The sequence below is a fragment of the Neophocaena asiaeorientalis genome, unplaced genomic scaffold (assembly GCF_003031525.2).
Source record: "Neophocaena asiaeorientalis asiaeorientalis breed wild unplaced genomic scaffold, Neophocaena_asiaeorientalis_V1.1 scaffold78, whole genome shotgun sequence".
NCBI classification, from domain to species: domain Eukaryota; kingdom Metazoa; phylum Chordata; class Mammalia; order Artiodactyla; family Phocoenidae; genus Neophocaena; species Neophocaena asiaeorientalis.
The window spans coordinates 16,012,641-16,037,182 of NW_020175018.1; the positions used below are offsets into that span (position 1 = coordinate 16,012,641).

Below are 24,542 nucleotides of genomic sequence, written 5' to 3' on the forward strand. Positions count from 1 at the left end.
CATGAAACACCCAATAAATGCCCCCCTTTTGCTTATTTTCCTTGAAACCAGATAAGCCTAGAAAAGGTAAAAGTAAACATTACCTGCGTCACGTGAGGTGATCCTCAGCCAACCCCAATAAGCAGGATTATTTAAAGTGCTGGGGCTTGTTTGGGTCTCACCCACCTCCAAGGGGAGAGAGAGGGGCTGGGATCATGGAAGGAGCCCCGGGCTCGGCCATCTCCGGGTTCAGGCAAGGCACCTGCCTTTGCACCAGCAAGCAGGCAGGGACCACCATGTTCAACTGGCCTGACCTGCAAGTCTCTGGGAGGTCCAAACGTGATCATGGATGGGGCTCTGGGCTGTGCTCTGCTGTGAGCAATTTCTCCAGGAGTGCTAGGTGTGCCTTAAAGAGGGAACCCAGAGCTGGGCACTTAAATATTCTCCTGCGTTTGTAGCCAGTTTCCTTCTGCCTGAAATAATCAGGAATAACTTAGGTGGGACCTCAGTAAACTTCATTTTCTCTAGGATAAATAGAAGCACGTGGCAAAGCCAATGGGAAGCCAGAATTTCCATTTCTCAGATATTAAATTAGCCAGCGACTAGAAAATTCTGCATATATCTGGGATTTTCTAGCAGGTGGTCCTAAACATTACTCATCAAAGTGAAAAGACTCCCTGAGTTTAGGACTCATAAGCCCCCTGAAGGCAGAAAACCAAGTTTATCTTTCTTCAAGATGCTGAATAATCGATGTCCCCCTCCACTTTCTCAGCCCCTCCTTGACAACAAGGATGAAGTTGTCACCACTATGGCCTCCAGTGAGGCAACAAATACAACGGAATATTCTGTGCTCAAGGGAAAAAATATGAAAAGTGACGATCCTATTTTTTTAACGTTAAGGATTTTATGAGACTTAGCCACCAGCTTAAAAGTAAAATCTTAATATACCAGGCTGAATGAAATATGTTGATCATATGAGATCATTCGAAAGTCATAACATAAAAAGCATGATACAATATGCATTATAAGGATTCCGGTCCCCTCTTCCTACTGCATAGAGTGGCAAAGTGCATTACTTTTTTTTTTTAGCAACTGGAAGGTCATGTAAAGGACACTGACAAAAATGTCTGGGCCCTCCAAATCCACATCTCTACAACTTCAGTGAAAATGTATCAAAAGCTAAGGATTTTGTAACCAGCCCCATTATCAATATACCATATTTCATTTATTCTAAAACCTTCTGAAATCAAGATACACCTGAAAATTCTCTTTGGCAGTGCTCTTTCTCGTGTTTTCTCGGTGCGTCTTACAATCAACGGCATCTCACAGTCAATAAAACGGAAGCTATTTGGTGAAGGCGCCACCCCTCACAATTCACACCACCTTCCCAACCCTGAAAAGCACTAACAAACCCACAAACTCTAGCCGCATTCTGGAAATCCCGCTTTATCTGAAAGGATGAAGCAACAGCAGTGGCTAGATGTCCTCACTACATCAGAGAGAAATGAAATGTAACTCCCATGCAAGGATCAGAGAGAACAGCTCTCCACAAGTCAAACAAGACCTCTGGGATCCGAAGCCAAACAAGTGCTTTTCCTTTCTTAAAAGCTTCTAACTAGAGTATTCACTTTGAGAGAAGCTCCTATCTCAGGGAGGGTAGGAGGGGAAAGAATCACCCTCAGAGTGACTTCAGTGAAGAGCTTACAGACCAGCACGGGGCTCGGTTCAAGGGAGACAAGCTTCAAATTTAAACAGTAATTTGTGCATAAGTACCCTCACAGGTTGATACAAGACAGTTAGATTAAATAAATTAATCAAAGTACAAATTGTGCCGGCAAGCTCCAGCGTCTGGCTTCTCCCAAGGCCAACCTGCCAGCGGCACCAGGGCTGCGTCTCACAGCCCCCAAATCGGAGCGGGCAGGTGACGGGGGCAGAAGAGAGGCAGTCACACTCCCAAGCAGGGGAGCCAAGGTGACAATCAGATGGGCGGGCAGAGGGAGGGCTCCGCTGAGCTGTAACAGTGGAAGCCTTAAACACAAGATCCATTACAGCCCGAACACCCACAGCCATTTACACATCACGGTTGGAAATAAATCCTCGGGAAAGCAAATTTCAAGGGGAAGCAGCCATTAATACGCCTTGCCCGAAGCCCAGCTCAAGTCAGATCTCTTGTCCGCCAAGAGGTGTGACCGGGACGCTCTCTTTCTCTCACCGGACCCCTTCACTTGGAAGTCAGGTTATTATCAATATATTAGGATCAATACTAATCTATTTCATTAGCATACTCCTGAGAACTAACATGTATTGAGCCCTGGGCGAAGTTCTTTACTTAATGCTGGTAACCCAAGGAGGTAAGAACTATTATGATTCCCATTTAAAAGATGTGGAAACTGAGACTCAAGGACCGAGGGACCTGCCCAAGGTCACCCAGTGAACAAACCACAGAGCCTGGGATCAATCTAGATACATAGCTACACTGTCAGGGGAGGAGAGGAGGTTCAAGGTAGAAAAAATATTAACAAAGGAACGAAAACTGCTTCCATTTCTTTGTAAAAGAATAATTGATTTGCATGAACATGATCCCACGTGTAGAGATTCGTGGTACAAGTAGTAAGTGGGTCCCTGCTGTGAGGTGAAGTAGCAGCGACACACAATCTGGCAGAAACACAAACCCATGGCCACCGGCAGACAGACACAGCCCAAAGAAGCTGGGCCAAAGGAACAAGGGAGAAGGTTGACAGAAAAGTTGTAAAACACCACATTGATCTTTTCGGCTGTCAGCTCCATCTATACCCATCAAGCCAACTGATCAACATCTTTCTTTGCATTTGGTGGGAGAACAAGCACACAGGGACAGCATCTGTTGCTGCCCTCCGACTGGGACCCCCGCACAGTCCCATTCAATGGCCACGTCTCTCTGGAACCTTCATCAGAGTGTCACCCTTTCTGAGCTTCTCTGCAGGAAACCCTTTGCACTCTCCACCCGTCACACTCCATTACTCAGCTTCCAAATTCAACTTTCAAACAAACTGTCTCAAACATCTCCTATTTTCTTTCAGAGGAAGGCACGCACGAGCTTTGCCTTTGTGTCCTGTCACCCCACAAACAGCTCCAGATAATACAGTCACCCCTCATCTACAAAGGACTGCTACAAGACGCTTTCCGCAACACTGAAAGATACTTTAGGAAAGAAAGCACAGGCAGGAGGAGAGGGACCACGGGAAGGAGGGACAAGGAATGGGCAAAGCCATGAGGGATGGAGGCTGGACCTGGACTCGGGGAAGAAGTCCTCAAATCACAAAGCGAGCCAAGGCTAAAAAGACTGAAGGCGCCTGGTTCACAGCACACTCCTGCAGCCCTGCCCCCCAAGGTTCTAGGGCTCGGCTTCGGGAGGGTCTGTCCAGCCCACCGCAGTCAGAGCTGGAGGTGAGGTTGTAGACATAAAGATAACAATACTACTGGGGACTTCCCCGGTGGTCCAGTGAGTAAGACTGCACTCCCAATGAAGGGGGACTGGGTTCGACCTCTGGTCGGGAAACTAGATCCTGCATGCATGCTGCAACTAAGAGTCCGCATGCCACAACGAAGATCCCTCGTGCCACAACTAAGACCTGGCACAGCCTAAATAAATTTTGTGTTGTTGTTGTTGTTTTGTTTTGTTGTTTTGCGGTACGCGGGCCTCTCACTGTTGTGGCCTCTCCCATTGCGGAGCACAGGCTCCGGACGCGCAGGCTCAGTGGCCACGGCTCACGGGCCCAGCCGCTCCGCGGCAGGTGCGATCTTCCCGAACCGGGGCATGAACCCGTGTCCCCTGCATCGGCAGGCGGACTCTCAACCACTGCGCCACCAGGGAAGCCCCTAAATAAATAAATTTTAAAAAAATAAATTAAAAAATAACAATGCTCCTAGACCTCTTGATGTTTGTTACAAGACTGTGCTTTTTATACTTATGCTGGTAGTAGGCTGCAAATGAAGTTTGATGTGGCAGACTTTTAAACTATATTGTTTTTGCTTGAACATTCTATACTTTTTTTGTTTTTTATAAATTTATTTATTTTTGGCTGCATTCGGTCTTCGTTGCTGCGCGCGGGCTTTCTCTAGTTGCGGCGAGCGGGGGCTACTCTTCGTTGTGGTGCGCAGGCTTCTCACTGCGGTGGCTTCTCTTGCTGCGGAGCACGGGCTCTAGGCGCACGGACTTCAGTAGTTGTGGCACGTGGGCTCCACAGCGCAGGCTCAGTAGTTGTGGCGCACGGGCTTAGCTGCTCCGCGGCATGTGGGATCTTCCCGGACCTGGGATCGAACCCGTGTCCCCTGCATTGGCAGGCGGATTCTTAACCAATGAGCCGCCAGGAAAGTCCCTGAATATTCTATAATAAGCTTTTATAAAGTATAACATGCTAAATCACTACAAAATTTGTTGTACTGTAAGAAGGGTGTAAATAGTTTATTAATAAAATGCTTTGTATGCAAATTTAAAAGAAAAAGAAAAAACCAATACTCCTCTCTCTGTGGCAGTGGTTCTTGAACTTGTGGGGGCCACAGACCCCTGAAAAAGGATCCTGATGAAAGCTGAGGATTATTCTCCTGAAAAATGGACCTACATACATTCAGGACCCAACAGAAGTCTGACCGCAGACCCCAAATTAAGGACCCTTAACTTTTGCGAGCTACTTTTTGACGACATATATTTTATCAAACAAAAACAGGCAAGCAGCAGTCAGGGTGGGAGGGAGTGGACAACCGACAGGCACAGAATATATATAATTCAATGTCCCCTCCAATCAAATGCTTAAATTATTTCTATGACCTCTCGGCCACACGCCAGCGGAGGCCGCAGGAATGGATGAGTACTGTTGTGACGACCAAGATCAGAGATCATTTCTACGGTCCTGAAGCTTTGGGGAGCTAAGTTATGTTTTAGCAACTCAAATTTAAAGATAACAACAACAAAACCCTGAAAATATGACATAATATAGCTAAATTAGGGAATTACAATTCACATAAGAAATTCTCCTTTGCCAGCCCACATACACGTTTAGAATGAGATTACAGACAATGACCTTTGTGACTTATAAAAATGCTTGGGGTCACAGATCTCATAGACAGTAAACTTTTGGAAGTTTCTATCCAAAGATTTTACGTAAAAGAAGAGCCATTTTCTAACAACGCCCCCGTTATAAAGACACCACCATGTCCTCCAAACAGAAAGCAGTTGCCCTGCATCTGTTCCACTGAGACAGCAAAGGCACACTAGAGAATAAAAGGATCTGAAGTCAGATGATCCGTGCCTCTTCCCGGGCATTTACAACCCGCTGGCCTGGGGCAGGTCTCTTAACTTTTAGGGATCTGAGCTCCCCCTTCAGTAGAATAAGGCTAAGACGCAGTTATGGTGATGATGGTGACTAACACATACCAGCCCTCTTCTGAGCCCCTGCATATACTAAGCTCTTGATCTTCACAACAGCCCTGAGGGAGGTAACTGTCATCAACCTCATTTTACAGATCAGAGAACAGGAGTAAGTTGCCCAAGGTCACAAGTAGTAAAGAGAAGAAGCAGAACTTGAACCCAGGCAGGCAATCTGGTTCCAGAGCTCCTGCTTTTATTGCCACGCTACACAGCCTCTCCGGCTGGATGATATGATGAACGCTTCCACACTTTAGAGACTGTAAAGTGCTGAAACAGGGACCTCCCTGGTGGCCCAGTGGTTAGGACTCCACACTTCCACTGCCGAGGGCCTGGGTTCGATCCCTAGTTGGAGAACTAAGATCCTGCAAGCCGCGCAGCACAGCCAAAAAAATAAAGTGCTGAAATGCAATATAAGACACTTCTGTAACGTTCACTGTCTCCTTTCTTTGCCCTTTTCATATCTGCCTCAAAATAAGATAATCTGCCTTCTGTTTGTATTCCCAAACTAGTTTAAAAAAAAGACAAAAAAACCCCTTAATATTCATTATCCTTCAGTAAGTCAGGCCGTGAGTGGAATGCACAAACCAAATAAAGACATCTCAGCAGCTGTGCACTGAGGAAATACCGCAGCTAAGAGTCACCTCCTACCCAAACATCAAGAAAAGTAGGACCTGGAACCCTACAGCCCCACCTCCCCCCTCAAAAACACGTCACTGGAATTTTAATATTGACTTCAAAGACAAGGAAGCTACTTAGTTAACTCAAAGTGTTTTGTTGGTTTGTCTTCTTCTGTTGGGCCTCACTAGACATTGGAAATACCCTGGTGAACAGGCGGGCAGCGTCCCTGTCCCCTGCCCCAGCTATCAGTACTTAGTCTATCGCGAATCACACCGCGATGCGGGCAAGGGGGGGGGCTGCAGGAGTACGGGGGGTTACCTCACCCTGACTTGGGGAGTTGGAAAAGACTCTCCCGAGTATGTGACCATAAACAAATATGGAAAAATAAAGCGAGAGAACATTAGCCAAACAAAAAAGGGGTGGGGCCCGTTGAAATAGGCCACTTCAACAGCTTGAGGGCAGGAGGGCATGCAGGCTGAGTGCTGAGCTGGGGTACCACGTGAGCCAGACCATTACCGGCTACATTACAGAGTCTGTCTTCATCCTGAGCGCAAGAAGAAATCATCACCATATTTTAAGCAGGAGACTTGTGAGATCAAACTTGCACATTTAAAGGTCACTGATGCTATGTGGGGAGAGATAGGAGGTGGTGAGACAGGGAGGCCAGTTAGGAGACTTCTGCAAATGTCCTGGCTATGAGAGAAGACGCCCTGAAGGAGGGTGGGAGTATTCGCTCATCCATTTGGCAACAAACACTTACTAAGCGCACGCCAAGCACTAGAAACCATGGTTCGACCCCAGTGCTGGAGGTGGAAGGGTCCAGCGCAGCTGACATGCAGAGGGAGTGAAATCCAGGAGGCAGGGATGCTGCCTGATTCATCTTGCTGGTTGTCCCCAACCCACCCCTGAGCCGGTGTTTCCAGCACTCCCTTGGCCATCAGCTCCCAAGGCCCCACCTCCCTATGAGGCTGGCCTTATCTGACGAGCGGGAGTAGAAGGTGGAGGTACAGTCGTTGGGAACTGCCCTCCAGACCCCACCGGGGTGCAGATGTTGTCAGTGTGCCTTTAGGATCAACCACAAACTGGAGGCTGACGAGGGCCCTTTCCCATCTTGTGACTCATCAGGATAAAGCAACTCCACCCTCTGCGAGCCGAAAGCTCTGAAAACCTTCCTCAAGAGCCATGCGTGCCCATCACTTTGTGACTGAGAGGGACAGCACTTCACAATTCGGAGGACATCGCAACAGGAAAGGCAACGTTCCCCACAAGACATCTTACTAGGAAATTACCACACTCCGGTTCTATAAGCTGCGGCCCCCGAGCACGGCATTTGGGCCGAGGATTCCAATGAGCTGCCAGCAGGATAATGTGGTGACGCTCTCTGAGCTACTGTGAAAATGCATTAAAATCTCAATGTTTGAGCTCATCCAAGCAATTAAAATGAACACGACTGCTCTGTTTTAGACTGGGAAAAACAAGGATAGGAGAGCGTTGGCCTCTGTAATCCTCTGAGGCTTCTCGGAACATTTTAAAAGCATTTAGATAGCACCTTTGCTATCCAAACCAAGCTGACGGTAATCTAGTTAACCAGCAACATCTCCACTGGCTCAAATTAAGGGCTACGGGGGAGAGGGCATGGCGGACGGGAACTTGCAGCGCTGAAAGGAAACGCGTACCCACCAAGGGCTTCCTCTGTGCTGGCCCCGCGCTAAGAGCATCACCTACCCAGAAAAATAAGTGTCTTCACAAGCATTTTTCAGGTGAAGAGGACAAAATCTGGAGAGGAACTGTATAACATACGGAAACCATCGCAGTGATTTTCACAGGAAAGAAAATACAATTCCACGTGATCACTAAACAAAACTCTTCAACGGTTGCCTCATCATTTTCTGCTCACTAAGAAACAGAGGTCGAGAATTTATTTTATCTTGAAACTCGGGTGGTTCAAATTCTCATCACAAACACCATGGATGATGTAGGATTTTGAATCAACTCATTCTCTGGGAAACATACTGAATTATCAAGTGTGATTTTAAATAGTGAGCTAGACAAATGATTGGATGGACAGCCAGGCAGGTGGCCAGGCAACAGGAGAGGACACAGTGCAGGCAGCGGGCCCCAGCTCGCCCCCGGTGAGACACTGAAGTCAGTGCACAGGGCCAATCTCACCCACGGGCAAAATCAGCCTTCAGGGCTCCAGGTATTTAAATGAAATTTAAACAGACCCATTCGCTGGGAATTCCCTGGCGGTCCAGTGGTTAGGACGCGGCGCTTTCACTGCCAGGCCCCGGGTTCAATCCCTGGTCGGGGAATTAAAATCCCGCAAGCCCCGTGGTGAGGCCAAAAAAAAATAAAAATGAAAACAAACAGACCCACTGACAAATAAGAGAGAATAACAAATGTGCAGCACCCTTTGCAGTCACTAATCCATATCAAAAGAAGCACGTGGAGAGTTCTTTTAGGACAGAAACAGTCCAACTGGGTCAGGTCTCATGTCAACGGTGGCAAGAGAGTCAGTACCCTGACTGATTGATTGGGTTTTTTTGCCTTTGGACACAAATATAAGATAGATATTTAGTGTTCTCTTAAAATCAATGAAAACCCCTTAAAAGAAGCACAACCTGGGACTTCCCTGGTGGTGCAGTGGTTAAGAATCTGCCTGCCAATGCAGGGGACACGGGTTTGAGCCCAGGTCCGGGAAGACCCCACGTGAGGCGGTGCAACTAAGCCCGTGCGCCACAACTACTGAGCTTGCACTCTAGAGCCCGCGAGCCACAACTACTGAAGCCCGTGCGCCTAGAGCCCGTGTTCCACAAGAGAAGACACTGCAACGAGAAGCCTGGGCACCGTGATGAAGAGTAGCCCCCGCTCGCCACAACTAGAGAAAGCCTGTGAGCAGCAACGAAGACCCAACACAGCCAAAAATAAATAAAAGTTAAAAATAAATAAATTTATTAAAAAAGAAAAGAAAAACAAGCGCGACCTTAGGCTACAGCAGAATATGGGCAAACTGGTGACATGCCAAGGGCAAACAAACCAGAAAAGTGCATATTACAGCAATAAATTTGCATTTGCGTTAAGCACAAGACAGAATTAAAATGCACCAAACTATAAAAACAGGATGAAATTTAAGATGTCCGGAGGGCAAGACAAAATTTCCTTTATGTTCAGGCCCTGTTCTAGATAAGTTACAGGTGTCAATTAAGTCACCCAGCACCCTATCAGTTATGCTCCTTTCTGACAGTAAAGACAGGTAAACTGAGGCATAGAAAGGCCACTGATTAAGGGGGGAAAAAGACCAATAGTGGAGTCAGGAATTACTGTTAAAGTCATGTGCTTTGGGCATGCTGATCAAGTTCGAGAACTGGATATATGCTGAGTTCCAGGAAGATGGGAACCGATCGGTTTCCTTCACTGAGTCTAGAACAGTGCCTGAAACATAGCAGATGCCCAATGAACACGTGTTCAACAGACGGATTAGATACTTCCTAGCAAACACCACACTACTCAAAAGCAGTTTGGAAATCAATGTGACCGAGCGTTTTACGCCGAGTGCAGCCACTCTCTCACATATGGACGCACGCACACACTCAAAACCTGCAGACTCTCTCACTTCCAAATCTACTGTGTACGGTCATCGGAAGAGCGCCGAGCCCAAATGCTCAGTGGCGGCAACTACTAATAAGTGATCGATAATTCGAGAAGCCTACTGACTGAAAATCACGATGGTACGAGGTAACCCTCCAACCCTAAAACACACAGAAACATCCAAACGGGGGAAAAATAAGAGCAACTGGCATTCCATGAACCCACTGGAGGACTCAGTACAATTCCTGGTAAAAAGGGGAAAAAAGTGGGCAGGGGGCTTATCTTTACACAGTCATCCCTGGGGTCCCCACCCATGCCAGGAAGGGGATAAGAGGCTCCAAGGCAGTACCTTTCTTTTCATGACTTGCCAGTTAGTTGCTAAGATCCCAACTTCTCATATCATACTTATCACATCGGAGCTTAAAGCAGATGAGGCTACCTGCCTCTCAGAATCTGCAGGGCCTGGGGCTGCTCTGCTCATGGAGGTCAAGGCAATTGCCCTGAGCCACATCCATGCCTGGGCTGGGCCCCGTGCGCAGTCTTGGTCTGCACACAGAATGCAGCTGTCAATGGGTCACACCCACCGCCGTGGTTCCCTCGGATACAGCATGTGGACTGACCACTGCTCCTGCTTCACTGACAGGGGGATCAGCAGACACAAAACCACAGGTAAATGGCAATATTTTAATGGGCTTCAACAGCGGAAGAAACCTCTCTGCTTGCCTGGACATCCGGATGACATTCCCTTTTCAGGCTACCGAACACTGCGGGTCCCGGTTAGAGGGCTGGCGGTGTGGCCCTTGGACAAGTCACTCTCTCTATAAAAGGAGGGGCGCTGCCCCACCTGATCGTGGAGGTCCCCTTGAGATCTAACACTTGGCCAGAGGAGGCACAGTGCCTGGAGTCTGTTTGGAAATATGGGGAGGTTGCGGGGGGGGGCTCAATTACGAGTGTCTACTGTGTCCCCGACGGGAGGCCTTCAAAGTGACACCAGAGCCCCAACGCTCGAGGAGAGGGGACGGACCTGGAGGACGAGCAGCTGCGGCAGTGCGATCAGTGCAGCTGCTGAAAGCCTGTGGGGCAAACACAGACCAGATCAGCTCTGCCTGGTCATTCTGGAGGCTTCTCTGCAGCAGCGCTTTAATCTCTGGGCTCCTCCCAGAGGAACCGGGCTGCGTCTAGCGGAGCAGCCACAGACAAAACTAGAGATTTCAGAAAGAGCCTCCAACCCACAGGGTTGAGGCAAGTTTGACGGTGCAACAAGCTACTGACTTGCCAGAACCTACTAGATGAGTATACCGTCCCCGGGGAGAGCGAGGGTCTTGGGAGTTTCGGTCACTTGGTCAAGTCAGCGAGGAAAAGCAGCAGGCCGAGCCGGGCGCCGGCCAAGGGAGCACGGCAACCAGCTCCGGAGAGACTGCTGGAGCCTCCCAAACAAACAGGTGACTGCTGCAGAAGGGGAATGCTGACGGCACAGGCACAGGACCCAGGGGCGGAACTCCTGAGCCCAGCCCAGAGGTCCTTAAGATTAGGGCGTGGCCGCCAGAGAAGGGATAAAGCCTCTAGGCGCTCCCTTCCACACCTCCTCCCTTTCAGCGCCCCCACACCCAATAACAACACAAAGCTGCAAAAAGTCAAGGGCAAGTAAATAGCAGCGGACTCAGAAGGGAGAAAGCTCAAACTGGTGGTCTGAAAAGGGAAGAGGAAGAGATTTAGAGGCTTCAATTTACTCAGAAATAGCTACCTGCAGTAACAACTATTTCCTAAAGGCCACTATACATCCTACCCTGAACCAGAAACCTTATATACAGTTTCTAATTAGACATTCAGACCAATCCGATGAGATTGGTATTATGTCCGTTTTCTAGTCCAGCAGGCTGAGGCTCAAAGGTGTTAGATAACACCCAAAGTCTAAGTCCTAACACAGGACAGGGCTTACCCTTGTGGGGATAACGAACAAGCAGAGGAGGATAAAAGCTGTCACAGGTGTAAACGCAGGGGCACCTAATCTGGGTACATCTCAGAAGACTTCCCAGAGGAAGTCTAAGACCTAAAGGACTAAGACTTTTCCAAAGAAAGGAGGGAGAAGGAAGAAGAGCGTGTGCAAAGACCCTGAGATCAGAAGATTCTGGGGAACCGCAATGCATTTTGCAGACAAGAAGTGGCAAAAATAAGAGCAGGGAAAGTGGGAAGAAAGGAAGCTGAATGCTGAAGGATTCCCGATGAAATGACATGATGTCGGGCATTGCTTTCAAATACGCCAGTCCTCACCCCTGACCCCCAGAAAAGAGAGTAGGGGGATGTGGAAATCAATGAAATAAGAGTGGCAAAATATTCTTAATTGTTGAAGCTGAGTAGACAATGGCTCATTAGATAATTCACTTACTTTTGTGGAATTTGAAACTTTCCACAATAAAAAGTTTAGGGGTTTTTTCCCCCAGAAAGAAAGGAAGAAAGGAAGGAAGGGTGGGGGCTAGAGAAGGGAGCTGGTGCCAGGCCATGAGGCCCTGCACCTGGACCGCTAATGGTAAACAGGCTCTGCACTGCATACTCAAGGGAGTATTCACGTAATCCTCACAGCCACCCTAAGACGCAGGACTGTTCGTGCCATTTTGCAGATGAGGAAACTGAGGCTAAGAAGTCTGGCCAAAGGTCTGTCTGCTTCTGGACTCAGGCCCCTGGGTGCGATAACTAAAATGCCTCCCAATGCCAGCCGGGAGCTGGAATTGATCCTAAGGGAGATGGAAGAAACCACTGAGGAGCAACCTATCAGGTGTCTCCTTTGTCCAGGTCCCTGGGAACTGCCGAGCGGAAAATGGCTGCAGTGGGTGGGAAGGGGCAGGAAGCCAGAGGGGAGGCAGTAGCATTGCCCCAAGCAATAAGGGGGGCCTGGGCTCAGACAGCGGCAGTCAAGGTGGGGAGGAAAGACTAAGCGGTTTTGGAGAGATGGCATCAGTAGATCTTAGTCAGCAGGTGTGAGGGTCCAGGCACCCCACCACGAGGAGCAGGTCTGGGGGCGGGGGCAGGGTTTCCGTTCTGGGCTCCTTCTACCCGAGAAGCCTGTGAGTCCCAAGTGCAGATGTCCAGCGGGCACTCTGACACGGGTCAGGATCTCAGGCGAGCTTCTAGGCTGGCTGGAGTGCGGTGTCATCCGCGTACGGCTGGCAAGTGAAGCGGCAAAACATATGGGCTGGCCCAGAGCAGGCGTGGACCACAGGAGAGAAGCGCTAAAGGGGAGGCGTAACATCATATCCTTTCTGCACTTGTAATGGTACACATCCTTCCCCACCGTCAATGTGCAACTCACCAGGAACAAAAATGATATGGGACAATTTCCTGTCTACTAAACATTCCTGGAAGAGAAGAGAAAGCGCCCTTTTCAGGCTCTGGTTACAATGTACACAAAGCTTCGGGCAAACCGCACAAACCCGATCAGCCCAGAAAAGGCTACTATAAAAGAGCCAAAGAGGGACTCAGGCTGAGTTACCCTCACCCCCAGCCCCGGGCAGAGTGACTCCTGCGGGGCACGTGTGACACACAGCCAGTGGCCTCTGCAGCCTGCCCAGGGTAGCTTCTCAACAGAGTTCCTGCTCCTTTAGAGAAAAAGAAGGAGGGAATCACATATCTGATTCCAGGCCACAACAAAGTGACAGTTTTCAGAAACCACAACTGATAAGTAGAACATAAAGATATGGAATTAGGCCAAAGCCTTGGGGTGGAACCCACTTAGAACTATGGGGGCATCAGGTGATTTTCACGACGGCTTACACTCGGTGTGTTACAGGAGGCTACTGCTGTCTAGAGAACCTCTGAAAGGTAATCTTCCCCTAAGGGCCTCTAGGGCTGCTGCTCTATCCTGGTCTGTTCTGAGATGCTCTGTAGCGTACACAACAGTTGTGCTTAAGAAACGTTACTGGACAAGAATTACTCTCCTCTGCTCCCCGGGTTACACTTTCATTTCCAAAACAATGCAAATGCATAAGTGATTCCACTGCTCCTTCCCAAGTGACAGCCAAAAGGGACTCGAGAGGTCTTCAGTCCAGCTCTTCATTCTACCAACAAGGAAGCTAGAACCCAGAGGAACAAAGCCACGGGCACAAGGGCACACAGCCAGAGAGCAGACAGCCAAAACCAAATCCCAGCCTCTCGAGACCTCTGTCCAGTGCGCTCATGACTACCGCTGCCTCGATAAAGCTTGCCCGGTAGTATTAAAAGGAGTAAGCAGAAGCACTAACACCACTGCATGCACACTGGGCACTGCTCTGGGTACCTCGGGGGGACTGCACTCATCAGCCCTCACGACAGCCCTGTAAGGCAGAAGTGTTATTATCTACTTTTGACTGGTGAAGAGGCTGAGACAGAGGGAGGGTATGGAACTCACCCCAACTCACAAAGCCAGGGAGTCAAACCCAACAGAGTCCGACTCCAGAGCCCTGCCTGTAATGAGCATCCAATTTACAAAAATGGACACAATCCAAGTGTTTATTTTTACACGGGCCTGTGTGTGCGAACGTTTTCCTAAAGAAACAACACTAGAGATCCCAGACTAGCCTATGATGTTTTCCCCGCCAGGTAAGAGGACCACAGACCAGTGGGAACCCTGAGCTTCCACAGAGTGAGAGGATTCCTCCTCAGCTTGCACAGGTGGTCTGCCCTGGGCAAGACACAGCCCCTCTCACCAACTTCTCTGCCATCCCCTCATTCCTCATTTCTTCCCAGGCCCCTCACCCTGTCTTCAACATCCCTCAAGTCCCACATCCCATCCAAACCCCTGGCTCCATATCAAAAGGTTAGCTATCTTCCTCACCAAACTCCCAAACCTCCAGGTTTTATGAGGAAAGAGCCCCCTCCCACTAATTCATACTAATGTGTGAATTGTTGATATCTACGCCCAGGCTTCCTCAGGGGGAAAAGGTGCTGATTACCTAAAAGAATCTGATTTGTAGAACTTCAGAAGAATATACTAAAGTCAAGCTTGGGAGGCGGTGTGATACAGCGGAAGTCACCGGAAGACAGGCCCGCACTGCCTGGGAGTCTGTCCTCGTCACTTTGTTAAGATAACAATACCAGCCCCTAGAGAGCATTTACTCTGTGCCAGGTAAGTGCTATACTTATATTACCTCATTTAGTCTCAACGTATCTTTCTGTGGTGGGTACAACTATCGTCCCCATTTTAAAGAATAGAAAACTGAGGCACAGACAGGGAAGCTTCATCGTTGTCAGGTAGCAGAGCTGGGATGTGAACCAAAGTGGTCTAGCACTGAAGCCTACGCTCTTAACCACTGAGCAATACTGCCACTCCATAAGCAAACACACACATACGCTTAGTGGGCCGGGAATTATAACTACCATTTAATGCACACTTATGACATGTGAGTTGTTCTAAGGCACTTCATACGCATTATTTCATTTAATATTCCCTATAACACTATGATACATATACTTGTATTACCCCCATTTTACAGACGAGGAAACGAATGCTTTAAACAAGTTTTTCACGTGTTCAAGGCACAGCGTAAGTGCAGAGCTGGATCATGTCTCAGGCAGCCTAACTCCAGAACTTACAGTTAAGGCTTGACATTTCTGACTGTACCTTCCTTTACTTCTGAATCCAACAGTATCTAGAAACCCTGGAGATTGGTTTTGTTTGGTTCTTTTTCCTGTTTGGTTGTGCTACTCTTTGTTCTTTTCATAATGGCTCACACAGTATCAGGGCTTTGGGTGGGGAGGGAGGAGAAGGGTGCAGGGTTCAAGGCCAACCAGGGCAGTCACTACTGCAGTCAAGCTCACTCTGCTGGTAAGTTCATGCTGAGTGACAGGGAGCCAGGAAGGTTAGATTTAGGTGTAAGAACACCTCTAAGAATGGTACCTGCACCTCTGCTAAGAATAACAATCCAGAACAGTGCGTGGTCCAAAGCCACGATGATTAAGGCTTTGGGGGGCATTTAAGTGATTTTCTTTCCTCATTATGTTCTGAATGAATCCATATTCCCTGAGTGAGTCGGGGGTGGGTCTGGTGATAAGGAAAACACTAGGAACAGAAATTAGTTATTGATAACACACCAAGTGGGATAATCCCTAAGAGGCTGATGGGGTTGTCTCGCCTCTTCCCAGTTTTCGCATTTCTGCCAAAACAACAGCTGCCGCAGAACACCTGACATCAGGTGCTGTCGCTCAAATTAGGCTGACTCAGTCAACTCCGGACGACTTCTACCAAGTCCTACCCCCTCCTGAGCACTGGCTGCCAACCCGGCTCTCTCAGGAAGGGAACACCAGATGACAGGCAACACAGACGAAACTTCCAACCTCAGCTCTCAAAGAGCTTATCATCAGTTCACCAACTGACCTCACCTTTCCTTCCAAATTACCCTTCTGGAATCTGGCCCTGGCCTCCAGCACAGGACCTGAGAATTTTCTCTCATCTACAAGTAGCACAACTAAATTTCTCAGTAATGGCCCAAAATGGAATGTCCTGATAGCACTTCATCAAAAATACAAGCAAGCAAACCACGAAAGGGGCTGTAAATTAAAAATTCAACAGAAAACCCTTTTTACTTATTCTTTCATTCATTCAGTGAATTTTAACTGATGTGCACTGAGTACCAGGAGCCCTGCTAGGCGCTGGGGACTCCCCCCGGGAACGAGAGGGACACAGTCTCTCTCCGCAGGGACCTAAAAGAGGACGGGGCCCCTAAGGGAAAAGGCTCCGTGTTGCAGTTTTAACCAATCCTACCCGTTAGCTCCATGATGCCAAAACGTCAAGAGCACCTTCAAGGCTGGATGTGAGGGACGTGAATGTTATAGCAACTTAAAGCCACCGAGTAACTAGATTCTGATAAGAACAACTCGGGACGGTAGAGTGGAGCAAGTGTCTTCAGGCTTTCCAACTGAATACCCTTGGAATTGAAATTTGCTCTTTCTCTAATAAAACTGAAAAATTAAGCATGCAGAAACAAAGAAAAGGCAGCGCCAGCCCCTTCCTCAGGGCCCATTTCCCAACCCGGGGAGAAAGTGACACTTCTGGGGTCTTTGCTGCTTGAGACATCACGAGGAAAAGGCTCAAGTCTTCGCCCCCTTTTCAGGCAAATACACAAGCAGCCTCCTGCCATAAACAAACGCAGAAAGTCAAAGCCGGAAATCGAAGCCTGGAGACAGGACACCGGAAACCTTCGGACAGGGGCCTTGAGAATAGTTCAGCCTAACTCTCAGCATATCTGGACGTAATAAGAACAGTCCAGAACGGCGCCCGACCTCAAGTCATGATGATTAAGGTTTTGGGGGGCATTTAAGTGATTTTCTTTCCTCATTATGTTCACATTCACTATCTTACAGCAAGGACCGCGCTGACGCCAATTATTTTTTGCCGTCGTCCAGAGCTTGTCATCTCTCCACAGAGCAATAATCTATAGGTGCACAAGGGTTGAAAGCTAAATTCTTTCCCCAATTCAGCACGGGAAAAGTGCTGCTCCCAGCAATTTGACATCATTTCATTAGATTAGATTAATTTTTATTTTTGTAGGTTAATTTTTAAATGTGTTATCCTAACAATTATGCCAACTACCATGTAATTAATATTCTGACTGACTTTACAAAAATTACAAAATCCTCTAAAGAAAATAATTAGTCAGTAAGCGTGAATGAGACTTCTCTATGGCCAATGGCACATAAAATAGAAAGTCCATCACATAATGGGTGGTACCAAAGCCTTTCCCACACTTCCTTCAGTTCTTAGCCAACAGTGCAGAAGGCTGACATTGGCAAGTTACCCTAAACTTCACCTAACACATTAATGCACTTTCCGGTTTAAACTCGTCGAGGGTAAAATGAAGAATGATGAAAGCTTTTGCAATTAAAAAGCTCTTTTCATTTGTAAGAGAGGCATGATAAACACATATCATTGCTGCTTCCATATCCCCAGCTGGAAATAAGAATACTGGCTTATTTCTTGGGGCTACTTCTTGAGTTTACTAAAGAAATGTACATAAGGCATCCTTACCCTTGTTTTCCTCTTTCCTTTCAAGGTTTGAAGTACAGTATTTGTATAATAGATCTTAAATCCCCTCCAGAGTAAGGTAAGGTATAAATAAGCAATAGTCAAATAGGACATTATCTACCATAACAGAAATAAAAAACGTTTCCCCTGTAGCCCACCTTTGAATAATTGGCAGGGGCTGCCCAGCCCCAGAACAGACTTGTGAGCCCAGAGGTGGCCTTAGCAGGAAAGAATACAGAGGGTGGTTAGTGATGTCTGCCCTGGACAAGAGTGACAGTTTCAGGACCATGTCCCATGTATTTGCCATCTCCATCCTTCAGTAAACCACTAAAAATGAGTAAAATGTGATACCAGTTTATGAATAAAATATAACATATGAATTGCTCCTGTGATGAAGGTTAAAGGGGGAAAAATGTTTGCTATAGTCAAAACCTTAAGCCAAACCTGATTAAAGCATCAAGTTTTAGAGGAAAGAACACTGACCTACATCAGGAAAGGCAAATTCTAGTCTAGCTATGAAACCATGAGCAGGTTGGTTCACTTGGCCTTGGTCTGCTTGGCTATAAATTAAGGGGGTAAGCTAAACATCTCTTAAACATTCTCTTTATTTTGCCAATTAATGTTTTAAGACTCCAAAATCCTCTCTCTGCTGGGGCACTCGGAAGCTGGTGGAACAGCAGTTACTTTAGAGGCACGCGCCAGGCCAGGACATGACTGAACTCCTACACCACTCACACTGCTCATATAGGACCTAAAACCTGTGATACATTTCTACATCTAGTTTTAAGCTGTAGCATCTCCAGGACAAGAATTTCCACATACATAATATTTCTTTTCCTTAACACATCCTCTTTTCCACCTGAGGGCAAGGGTGGGGGGCAGAGACAGGGTCTTCTATTTTTATACTCTAATAAATTCAGCAAACAATTAAAACTACCTTCATTCAAAAGTTAAGAGTCAACACTTCAAGTTAAAACCAGTAGCTTCCGCTGAGTCCCACGCACTCATGGTTTCGAGATCAGCCTAAATCTTCCCACCAATGAAGTGTCCATCCCTCAAGCCTATTCCAAGAACATTACCCACGTGATACATGAACACAGCTTCCACGTCCAAACACCAAAAAGCAAGACTTTCTACCAGGAGTCCAACCAGAAATAAGTCACCTACAGATCAGATCCCACCCAATCACCAGGTAAACTCACATTAAGATGTCCAAGCATGCCCCTGGGGAAGTAAGGATGCTCAAACAGAAAACCCTGAGAGGACAGGGCTATCAGCGTAGGGCCAGAACAGTCTCATGTCTGGCCCTGGCAACTGCAACAGACATCTCTAATTTCTTGTCTGCCCTGCGTCCTCTCCTGCCTCTATCTCATTCCAAGCAGCCCCAATTCCTGTGCTTTAGCTGATCTGCACTGGGCAGGCACAGAATCCCACCCCCTGAACTCAATGAGCTGTCTGGGTAGGTAGGGGCCACCTACCAAACAGGGCCAGAATCCGTTTTTAGGGTCTGGTGTGGACACCTGGAGATCACCTGGTAGAAGGACCACGCAAACCTACAGCTGCCAGTGCGTCTTTTCCACCACTGGGAGATATCAGGCCAACACTGGGAAGCAGGCGTAGATAGGGCAGGAGAGTGACAGATCCCCATACCGCCTGGGCACCCTGAAACTCGAGACTGAAGTGGGTTTCTGTCCACAGCAGCCCAGAGCTTGGAGGACAAGCCTTATAGGTTAAATGCACGCATCCCAGGTTCAAGCCCCTTCTTGAAGTGCCCCAAAATAAATCATTTCTCCCTGAGTCTCAGATTCAGCCACCAGGGTTCCACTGCAAACCAAAGAATGTTAAATACTCTTCCAGACAAATTCAAAGGAAAAATTCTACACACTGGAAACACAGTCAAGGCTCACCTGTCACTTAAGACCTGAGAGGGAAAAGAACCACAGGAAAGAGGAAAAGGATGACAGATAACTGGAGGGGGCAGAGCAGTTCACTATCAGTAACTGTGAGAACTATTATCTCCAGGGAGGTAGCAGTCTAACGAGAAAAGCTTCCCCAAATGTTCCATATATTCTAGCTTTCTCTCAGCAGCAACAAAACCAAACACAACACAATAACCCACAGTGCCCAAACAAGAGGAACTTGTTAGTAAACAGACTAACTGTTTCCAGGCTTCTGAGCCTAATTGCTCCTGTTATTTTTACATTGCAGCTTACTTTTCCTTTACAGCCGTCCTAAGGTCTACGCCACGGGCCTGCCCACTGCAGGAAACCATGAATAGCAAATTCTAGGGAGAGCGTTTAGAACAATCTCCCTCAGACGGGTGTAGAATAATTAGAGAAAAGAGAGCATTCGGAGGTTATTTATTTTATACATAGTATACACACTACTATGTATAAAATCAATAACCAGCAAGGACCTACTGCTGGTTATCTATTTTATAGCACAGGGAACTATATTCAATAGTTTGTAATAACATATAAGGGAGAGAATCTGAATACACACACACACACACACACACACACATACGTATCACTAATCGCTGTGCTGTACACCTGAAACTAACACGATATTGTAAATCAACTATACTTCAATTAAAAAAAAAAGAGAGAGATGGGGACTTCTCTGGTGGTCCGGTGGTTAAGACTCCGCGCTTGGGTTCGATCCCTAGTTGGGGAACTAAGATCTTGCAGGTCGCGTGGCACGTTGCGGGGGGCGGGGAGAGAGAGACAGTAATCTACCAAACTCTAGTGATGTTCTTCCATCAACAATGGGGAGGACAGGCCAAGCAACATAAACCATGTGAGTGGCTGCACACTGAGACCAGCAGTCCTTCACCTTCTGGGGGTCAGGGACCCCTCTGAGAATCTGATGAAAGTTAGGAAATCCTCCCCAGAAAAACACACACACACACAATTCTGCATGTGATTTCATGGCGTTCATAAAAGCTGCTCCCTACACCCAGCAACCAGGTTAAACGCACCTGACTCTGAACAACCCTCAAAGACTTCAAAGGGAAGTCTGAAACTTCCAACTCTGTAACCCGATGCTGAATCAAGAACAAAAAAGGAAAGAAAAACCCTCACTTGTTTTTTCCTATATTAGCTCCATGTCTGACATGCCCCCCTTACCTTGTTTGACCACTTATATGCCTGAAGGAGCTGACTGTAGAGAGGGGTTTTGTCCTGCACGGGATCCAGACTCAACAGCCCGCTGTTATGGAGAGGATGGTTCTCAGAAGGCTTGCCGACCAAGTTGCTCAGCCGTTCCAGCTCACTGAAAAGTAAACAGATACAGCAAATAAACCCGAGTCCACTGAAACTCCAGTGCTAAGCCAACCACGTTGGTCAACGGCTGTTCTTCAAACCGCCCATCAAAGGTCCCTTAAGAAGAAATACTTTCTGAAAGGTTAAGAAGACTAGGGCCACTTGAGACAACCCCTAACTGGGGGCTGATCTTGTTTTGCAACTGAGCTCTCCGGCGCCATGCTAAAGGAGAACAAGGGTTAAGAGCGATGAAATCAGTAAGCCTCCTAAAATCAGCCTTGAACTCGAATCATTCCCTGAGGGGGTGTGGGGGGAGAGGAGACTTCCCGGAATTTTGAAACGCAATATAACACTGCTTCTCACTAAGAGTTTTCAGACCCACGTACAGATCAGTACCTTTGGCAGAACAGCAAGTACCTGAATAAATGATGATTTACCATTCTCACAGAGATAGATTTGTACGTGGTGCTTCACAGATGTTAAAACGTAACAAAACAAAGAAGAGGGCTTCCGTGGTGGCGCAGTGGTTGAGAGTCCGCCTGCCGAAGCAGGGGACGCGGGTTCGTGCCCCGGTCCGGGAAGATCCCACATGCCGCGGAGCGGCTGGGCCCGTGAGCCATGGCTGCTGAGCCTGCGCGTCCGGAGCCTGTGCTCCGCAACGGGAGAGGCCACAACAGTGAGAGGCCCGCGTACCACAAAAAAAAAAAAAAAAAGAAGAGATAAAATAAACAAACGGAATGGGAAGACACCACCGAGGGGCTGTGTCAAAGAAACACGCTTCAGTCTAGCCAAAAAAAAAAAACCTCTAGAGCAGCTTGGGAAAGGGAGCCAACAGCAAAAGCACATTCCAGGGCTTCCCTGGTGGCGCAGTGGTTGAGAGTCCGCCTGCCGATGCAGGGGACACGGGTTCGTGCCCACCAGTCTGAGGGGCCAGTCTCCAAGTGTCAACAAAGGCTGTGTAGGAACAGCTTCTCATGCCACGTTCATTCTGGAATCTTCAGCCACCTTCTTCTTGGTACTGCTGTCTAAAGATTTAAGAAGGCAAAGGGGTGATGTCAACATTCTTAAGCTTTCTACAATGGTGAAGGGTTACAACATCCTGTATATTACCAAGGGAAGCCAATCGAAGAGGAGACGGACAAGAGGAAAGAACCACCAGCGCATCCCCTCAAGCAGGGAAAGTATTAACGGGCACTGCACCAGAGAACAGCAAGTGGGTGTGGGAGTTGAGGAGGGGTGTGTGACTTCCTGGCTTTCCCCCAAAACAAGAATGGCAACTACTTAGAGGAAAATAAATAAATAAATAAAAAGAGGCTCCCATCATTTGGTCACCACCTCCTCTTCCATCCTACCTCCTCCTTCCATCTGGTTACTAAGGAGACCAAGTTGAGACGGGAAAAAAACAAAACAAAAAAACCCAGCCACTCCAGAAATTATAGGATGACTAGCTCACCCAATGCCTTCCCCTGCTAAGGTCAGTTATGAGAGGTAAAAGGCAAAAAATCCTGCAATCCTAACCCTCCTGAAAAGGACTGACTCTCATAAGCAGGGGAAGGCAAGTCCAGGACCTAACCACTTACAAAGTGCCTACTATGTGGCCAGGCATTTTACAAACATCCTCTCACTTAATTTCACTTACAAAGTAGAAGAAGGTGACTTATAAGAAAGAAATATACAATCCTTAATCCTAAAAGGCCACAAATTAATATTTGTAGGGGGCGGGGGGAGGTGTAAGCAGAAGTGATTAAGCTGGTTAAGGCCGAGATTAGGTCTCTCTAGAGACAGAAACTTAAGAGGAACAGTGAGAGTGGGAGTGAAAGTACTGATCAGGTGGTTTCGGAAGGGGTAGGGGAAGAAAGAACAAAGCCTATTTTGTCGTGTTTGGGGGTGGGTTAGAGTGGAACTGATGAGTTCCAGGTTCACGGACGAAAACCTGGGGCCAATCAGATGGAGTGCACTTGGCTTTGGGGCAGCGCTGATCGGGTCGTTTGGTACTATTTTATCAGACGTGGTGGGGCCCAGCGGGCCCACAGGTGAGAACCCTGCGGAGCTGATTTGAGGAGTGGAAGTTCCTGGGGAGAGCACGTCCCCCAGTGAGAAATGGAAGGACCACTGAGGAGGTCCAGGGCGGAGGGAGACAGCCAGGACCTGGAGGCCAAGAGAAGGGAGACGAGAAAGCGGGGGTGGAGGATGAGGTGGCCCTGAGGGGCAGGTAGAGGCTTGGAGAGGAGGGAGGGGGAGCAAGAGAGCAAGGAAAATGGACAACAGCCCCTGACTGAGGAGACTCGCGCGGGGTCGGGACAGGGTGGGAGGCCCCCGGCCCCTTCAGCCGGTACCTACTTGAGGTCCCGGTTGACCGAATGCAAGTTGTCCTGGAAGTTCGCAATGAAGGCCTTCTCCCGGCCCTCCAGCGTCTCCTTGTTGCGCATGCCATCCTTCAGGCAGTCGAACACCCTGCTCACGCTGGAGCGCAGCGCCTGGATGGCACTGATGGCCTGGGCAAAGGCTTCCAGGTTCACGCCGACACTTAACACGTCCGCCATGTTGCCGCCGCCACAGCGGGCCCTCCAAAACCAGCGAGCAAAAAGCCGCGCTTGCTGATGACGCAAACCCTCGAAGGGCTCTGGGAAATGTAGTTCTCGCGGGGCGGGGCGACCCAGGTGATTCCTGAGAGCCCTGTCCCAGAGAGGGTTTCCACTTTAAACATGCGTGGGCAGGAAAGTGATCCCCTGGATCTGGGGCAGTCGAGCTGCACGCTCGGCTTTCCTAATGGTGACAAGGAAATACAGAAAGTTCCCTCACTTCCCCAAACTTGCACACTTCGGAGTCACATGGAAAAGAATTGCTCAGAGCGTTAAGGTGTCCGTGGTGTAAAGGGTTGAAAAAAATGCTGCCAAATTCGTAAATCAATAGGGGAGAAGGGAAATTTTTTCCCTACAGTAAAATGCCAACTAATAGATATAGAAGAAACGATGGAAAGAAAATTTGGCAACCATTAGATTAATAACTGATTCAGATAGGAATTGAAGGATGCTAGTGGGTGAACATGTGAGGAGTAATAGCATAGTTACATAGTCTCAACGTATCATTCCACAAGAAATTTGCTAATTAAGAAGGGAAAAATAATGATCCAGCAATTTCAGTTCCAGTTGCATACTTAAAAGAAGGAAAAGCAGGGTCTGGAACAGATATTTGTATATCCACGTTCATAGCAGCATTATCTACAAGAGCCAAAATGTGGAAGCAACCCAAATGTCCATCGTGGGATGAATTCATAAACATGCAACATATACATACAAGGGAATATTTATTCACCCTTAAAAAGGAAGGAAATTCTGGGACTTCCCTGTTGGTCCAGGGGTTGACTCCGTCGGCACTCCCAATGCCGGGCACCAGGGTTTGATCCCTGGTCAGGGAACTAGATCCCGCATGCCACAACTAAAGATCCCACATGCTGCAGCGAAGATCCAGCACAGCCAAATAAATAAATATTTTTAAAATACAAGGAAGGAAATTCTGACACACGCTACAGCATGTGTGAACCTTAAAGACATTATACTAAGTGAAATAAGTCAGACAGAAAAGGATAAATACTGTATGATTTCACTTATATGAGGTACCTAGAAGAGTCAAATTCATAGAAACAGAGAGTAGAATGGTGGGTGCCAGGCGCCATGAGAGTGGGGATGGGGTA

General features: G+C 47.8%; 1 protein-coding gene across 3 annotated transcripts in view; it reads right to left on the bottom strand.

Annotated features, from left to right (window-relative positions):
• MED27 (mediator complex subunit 27) overlaps window positions 1–23,444 on the bottom strand; it is a 200,030-nt gene extending 176,586 nt beyond the window's left edge. For 2 of the 3 annotated variants that reach the window (XM_024762568.1, XM_024762567.1), the window contains exons 1-2: window positions 23,189–23,402; window positions 20,714–20,858 (exon numbers count right to left, since the gene is read on the bottom strand). In XM_024762568.1, coding sequence (XP_024618336.1) covers window positions 20,714–20,858; window positions 23,189–23,391 — 348 coding nt within the window. In that variant the 5' untranslated portion in view covers window positions 23,392–23,402. Of the gene's footprint in view, window positions 1–20,713; window positions 20,859–23,188 lie in introns of all 3 variants that reach the window. The other variant, XM_024762566.1, reaches the window with a different exon arrangement.
• Window positions 23,445–24,542: the final 1,098 nt, after the last annotated feature.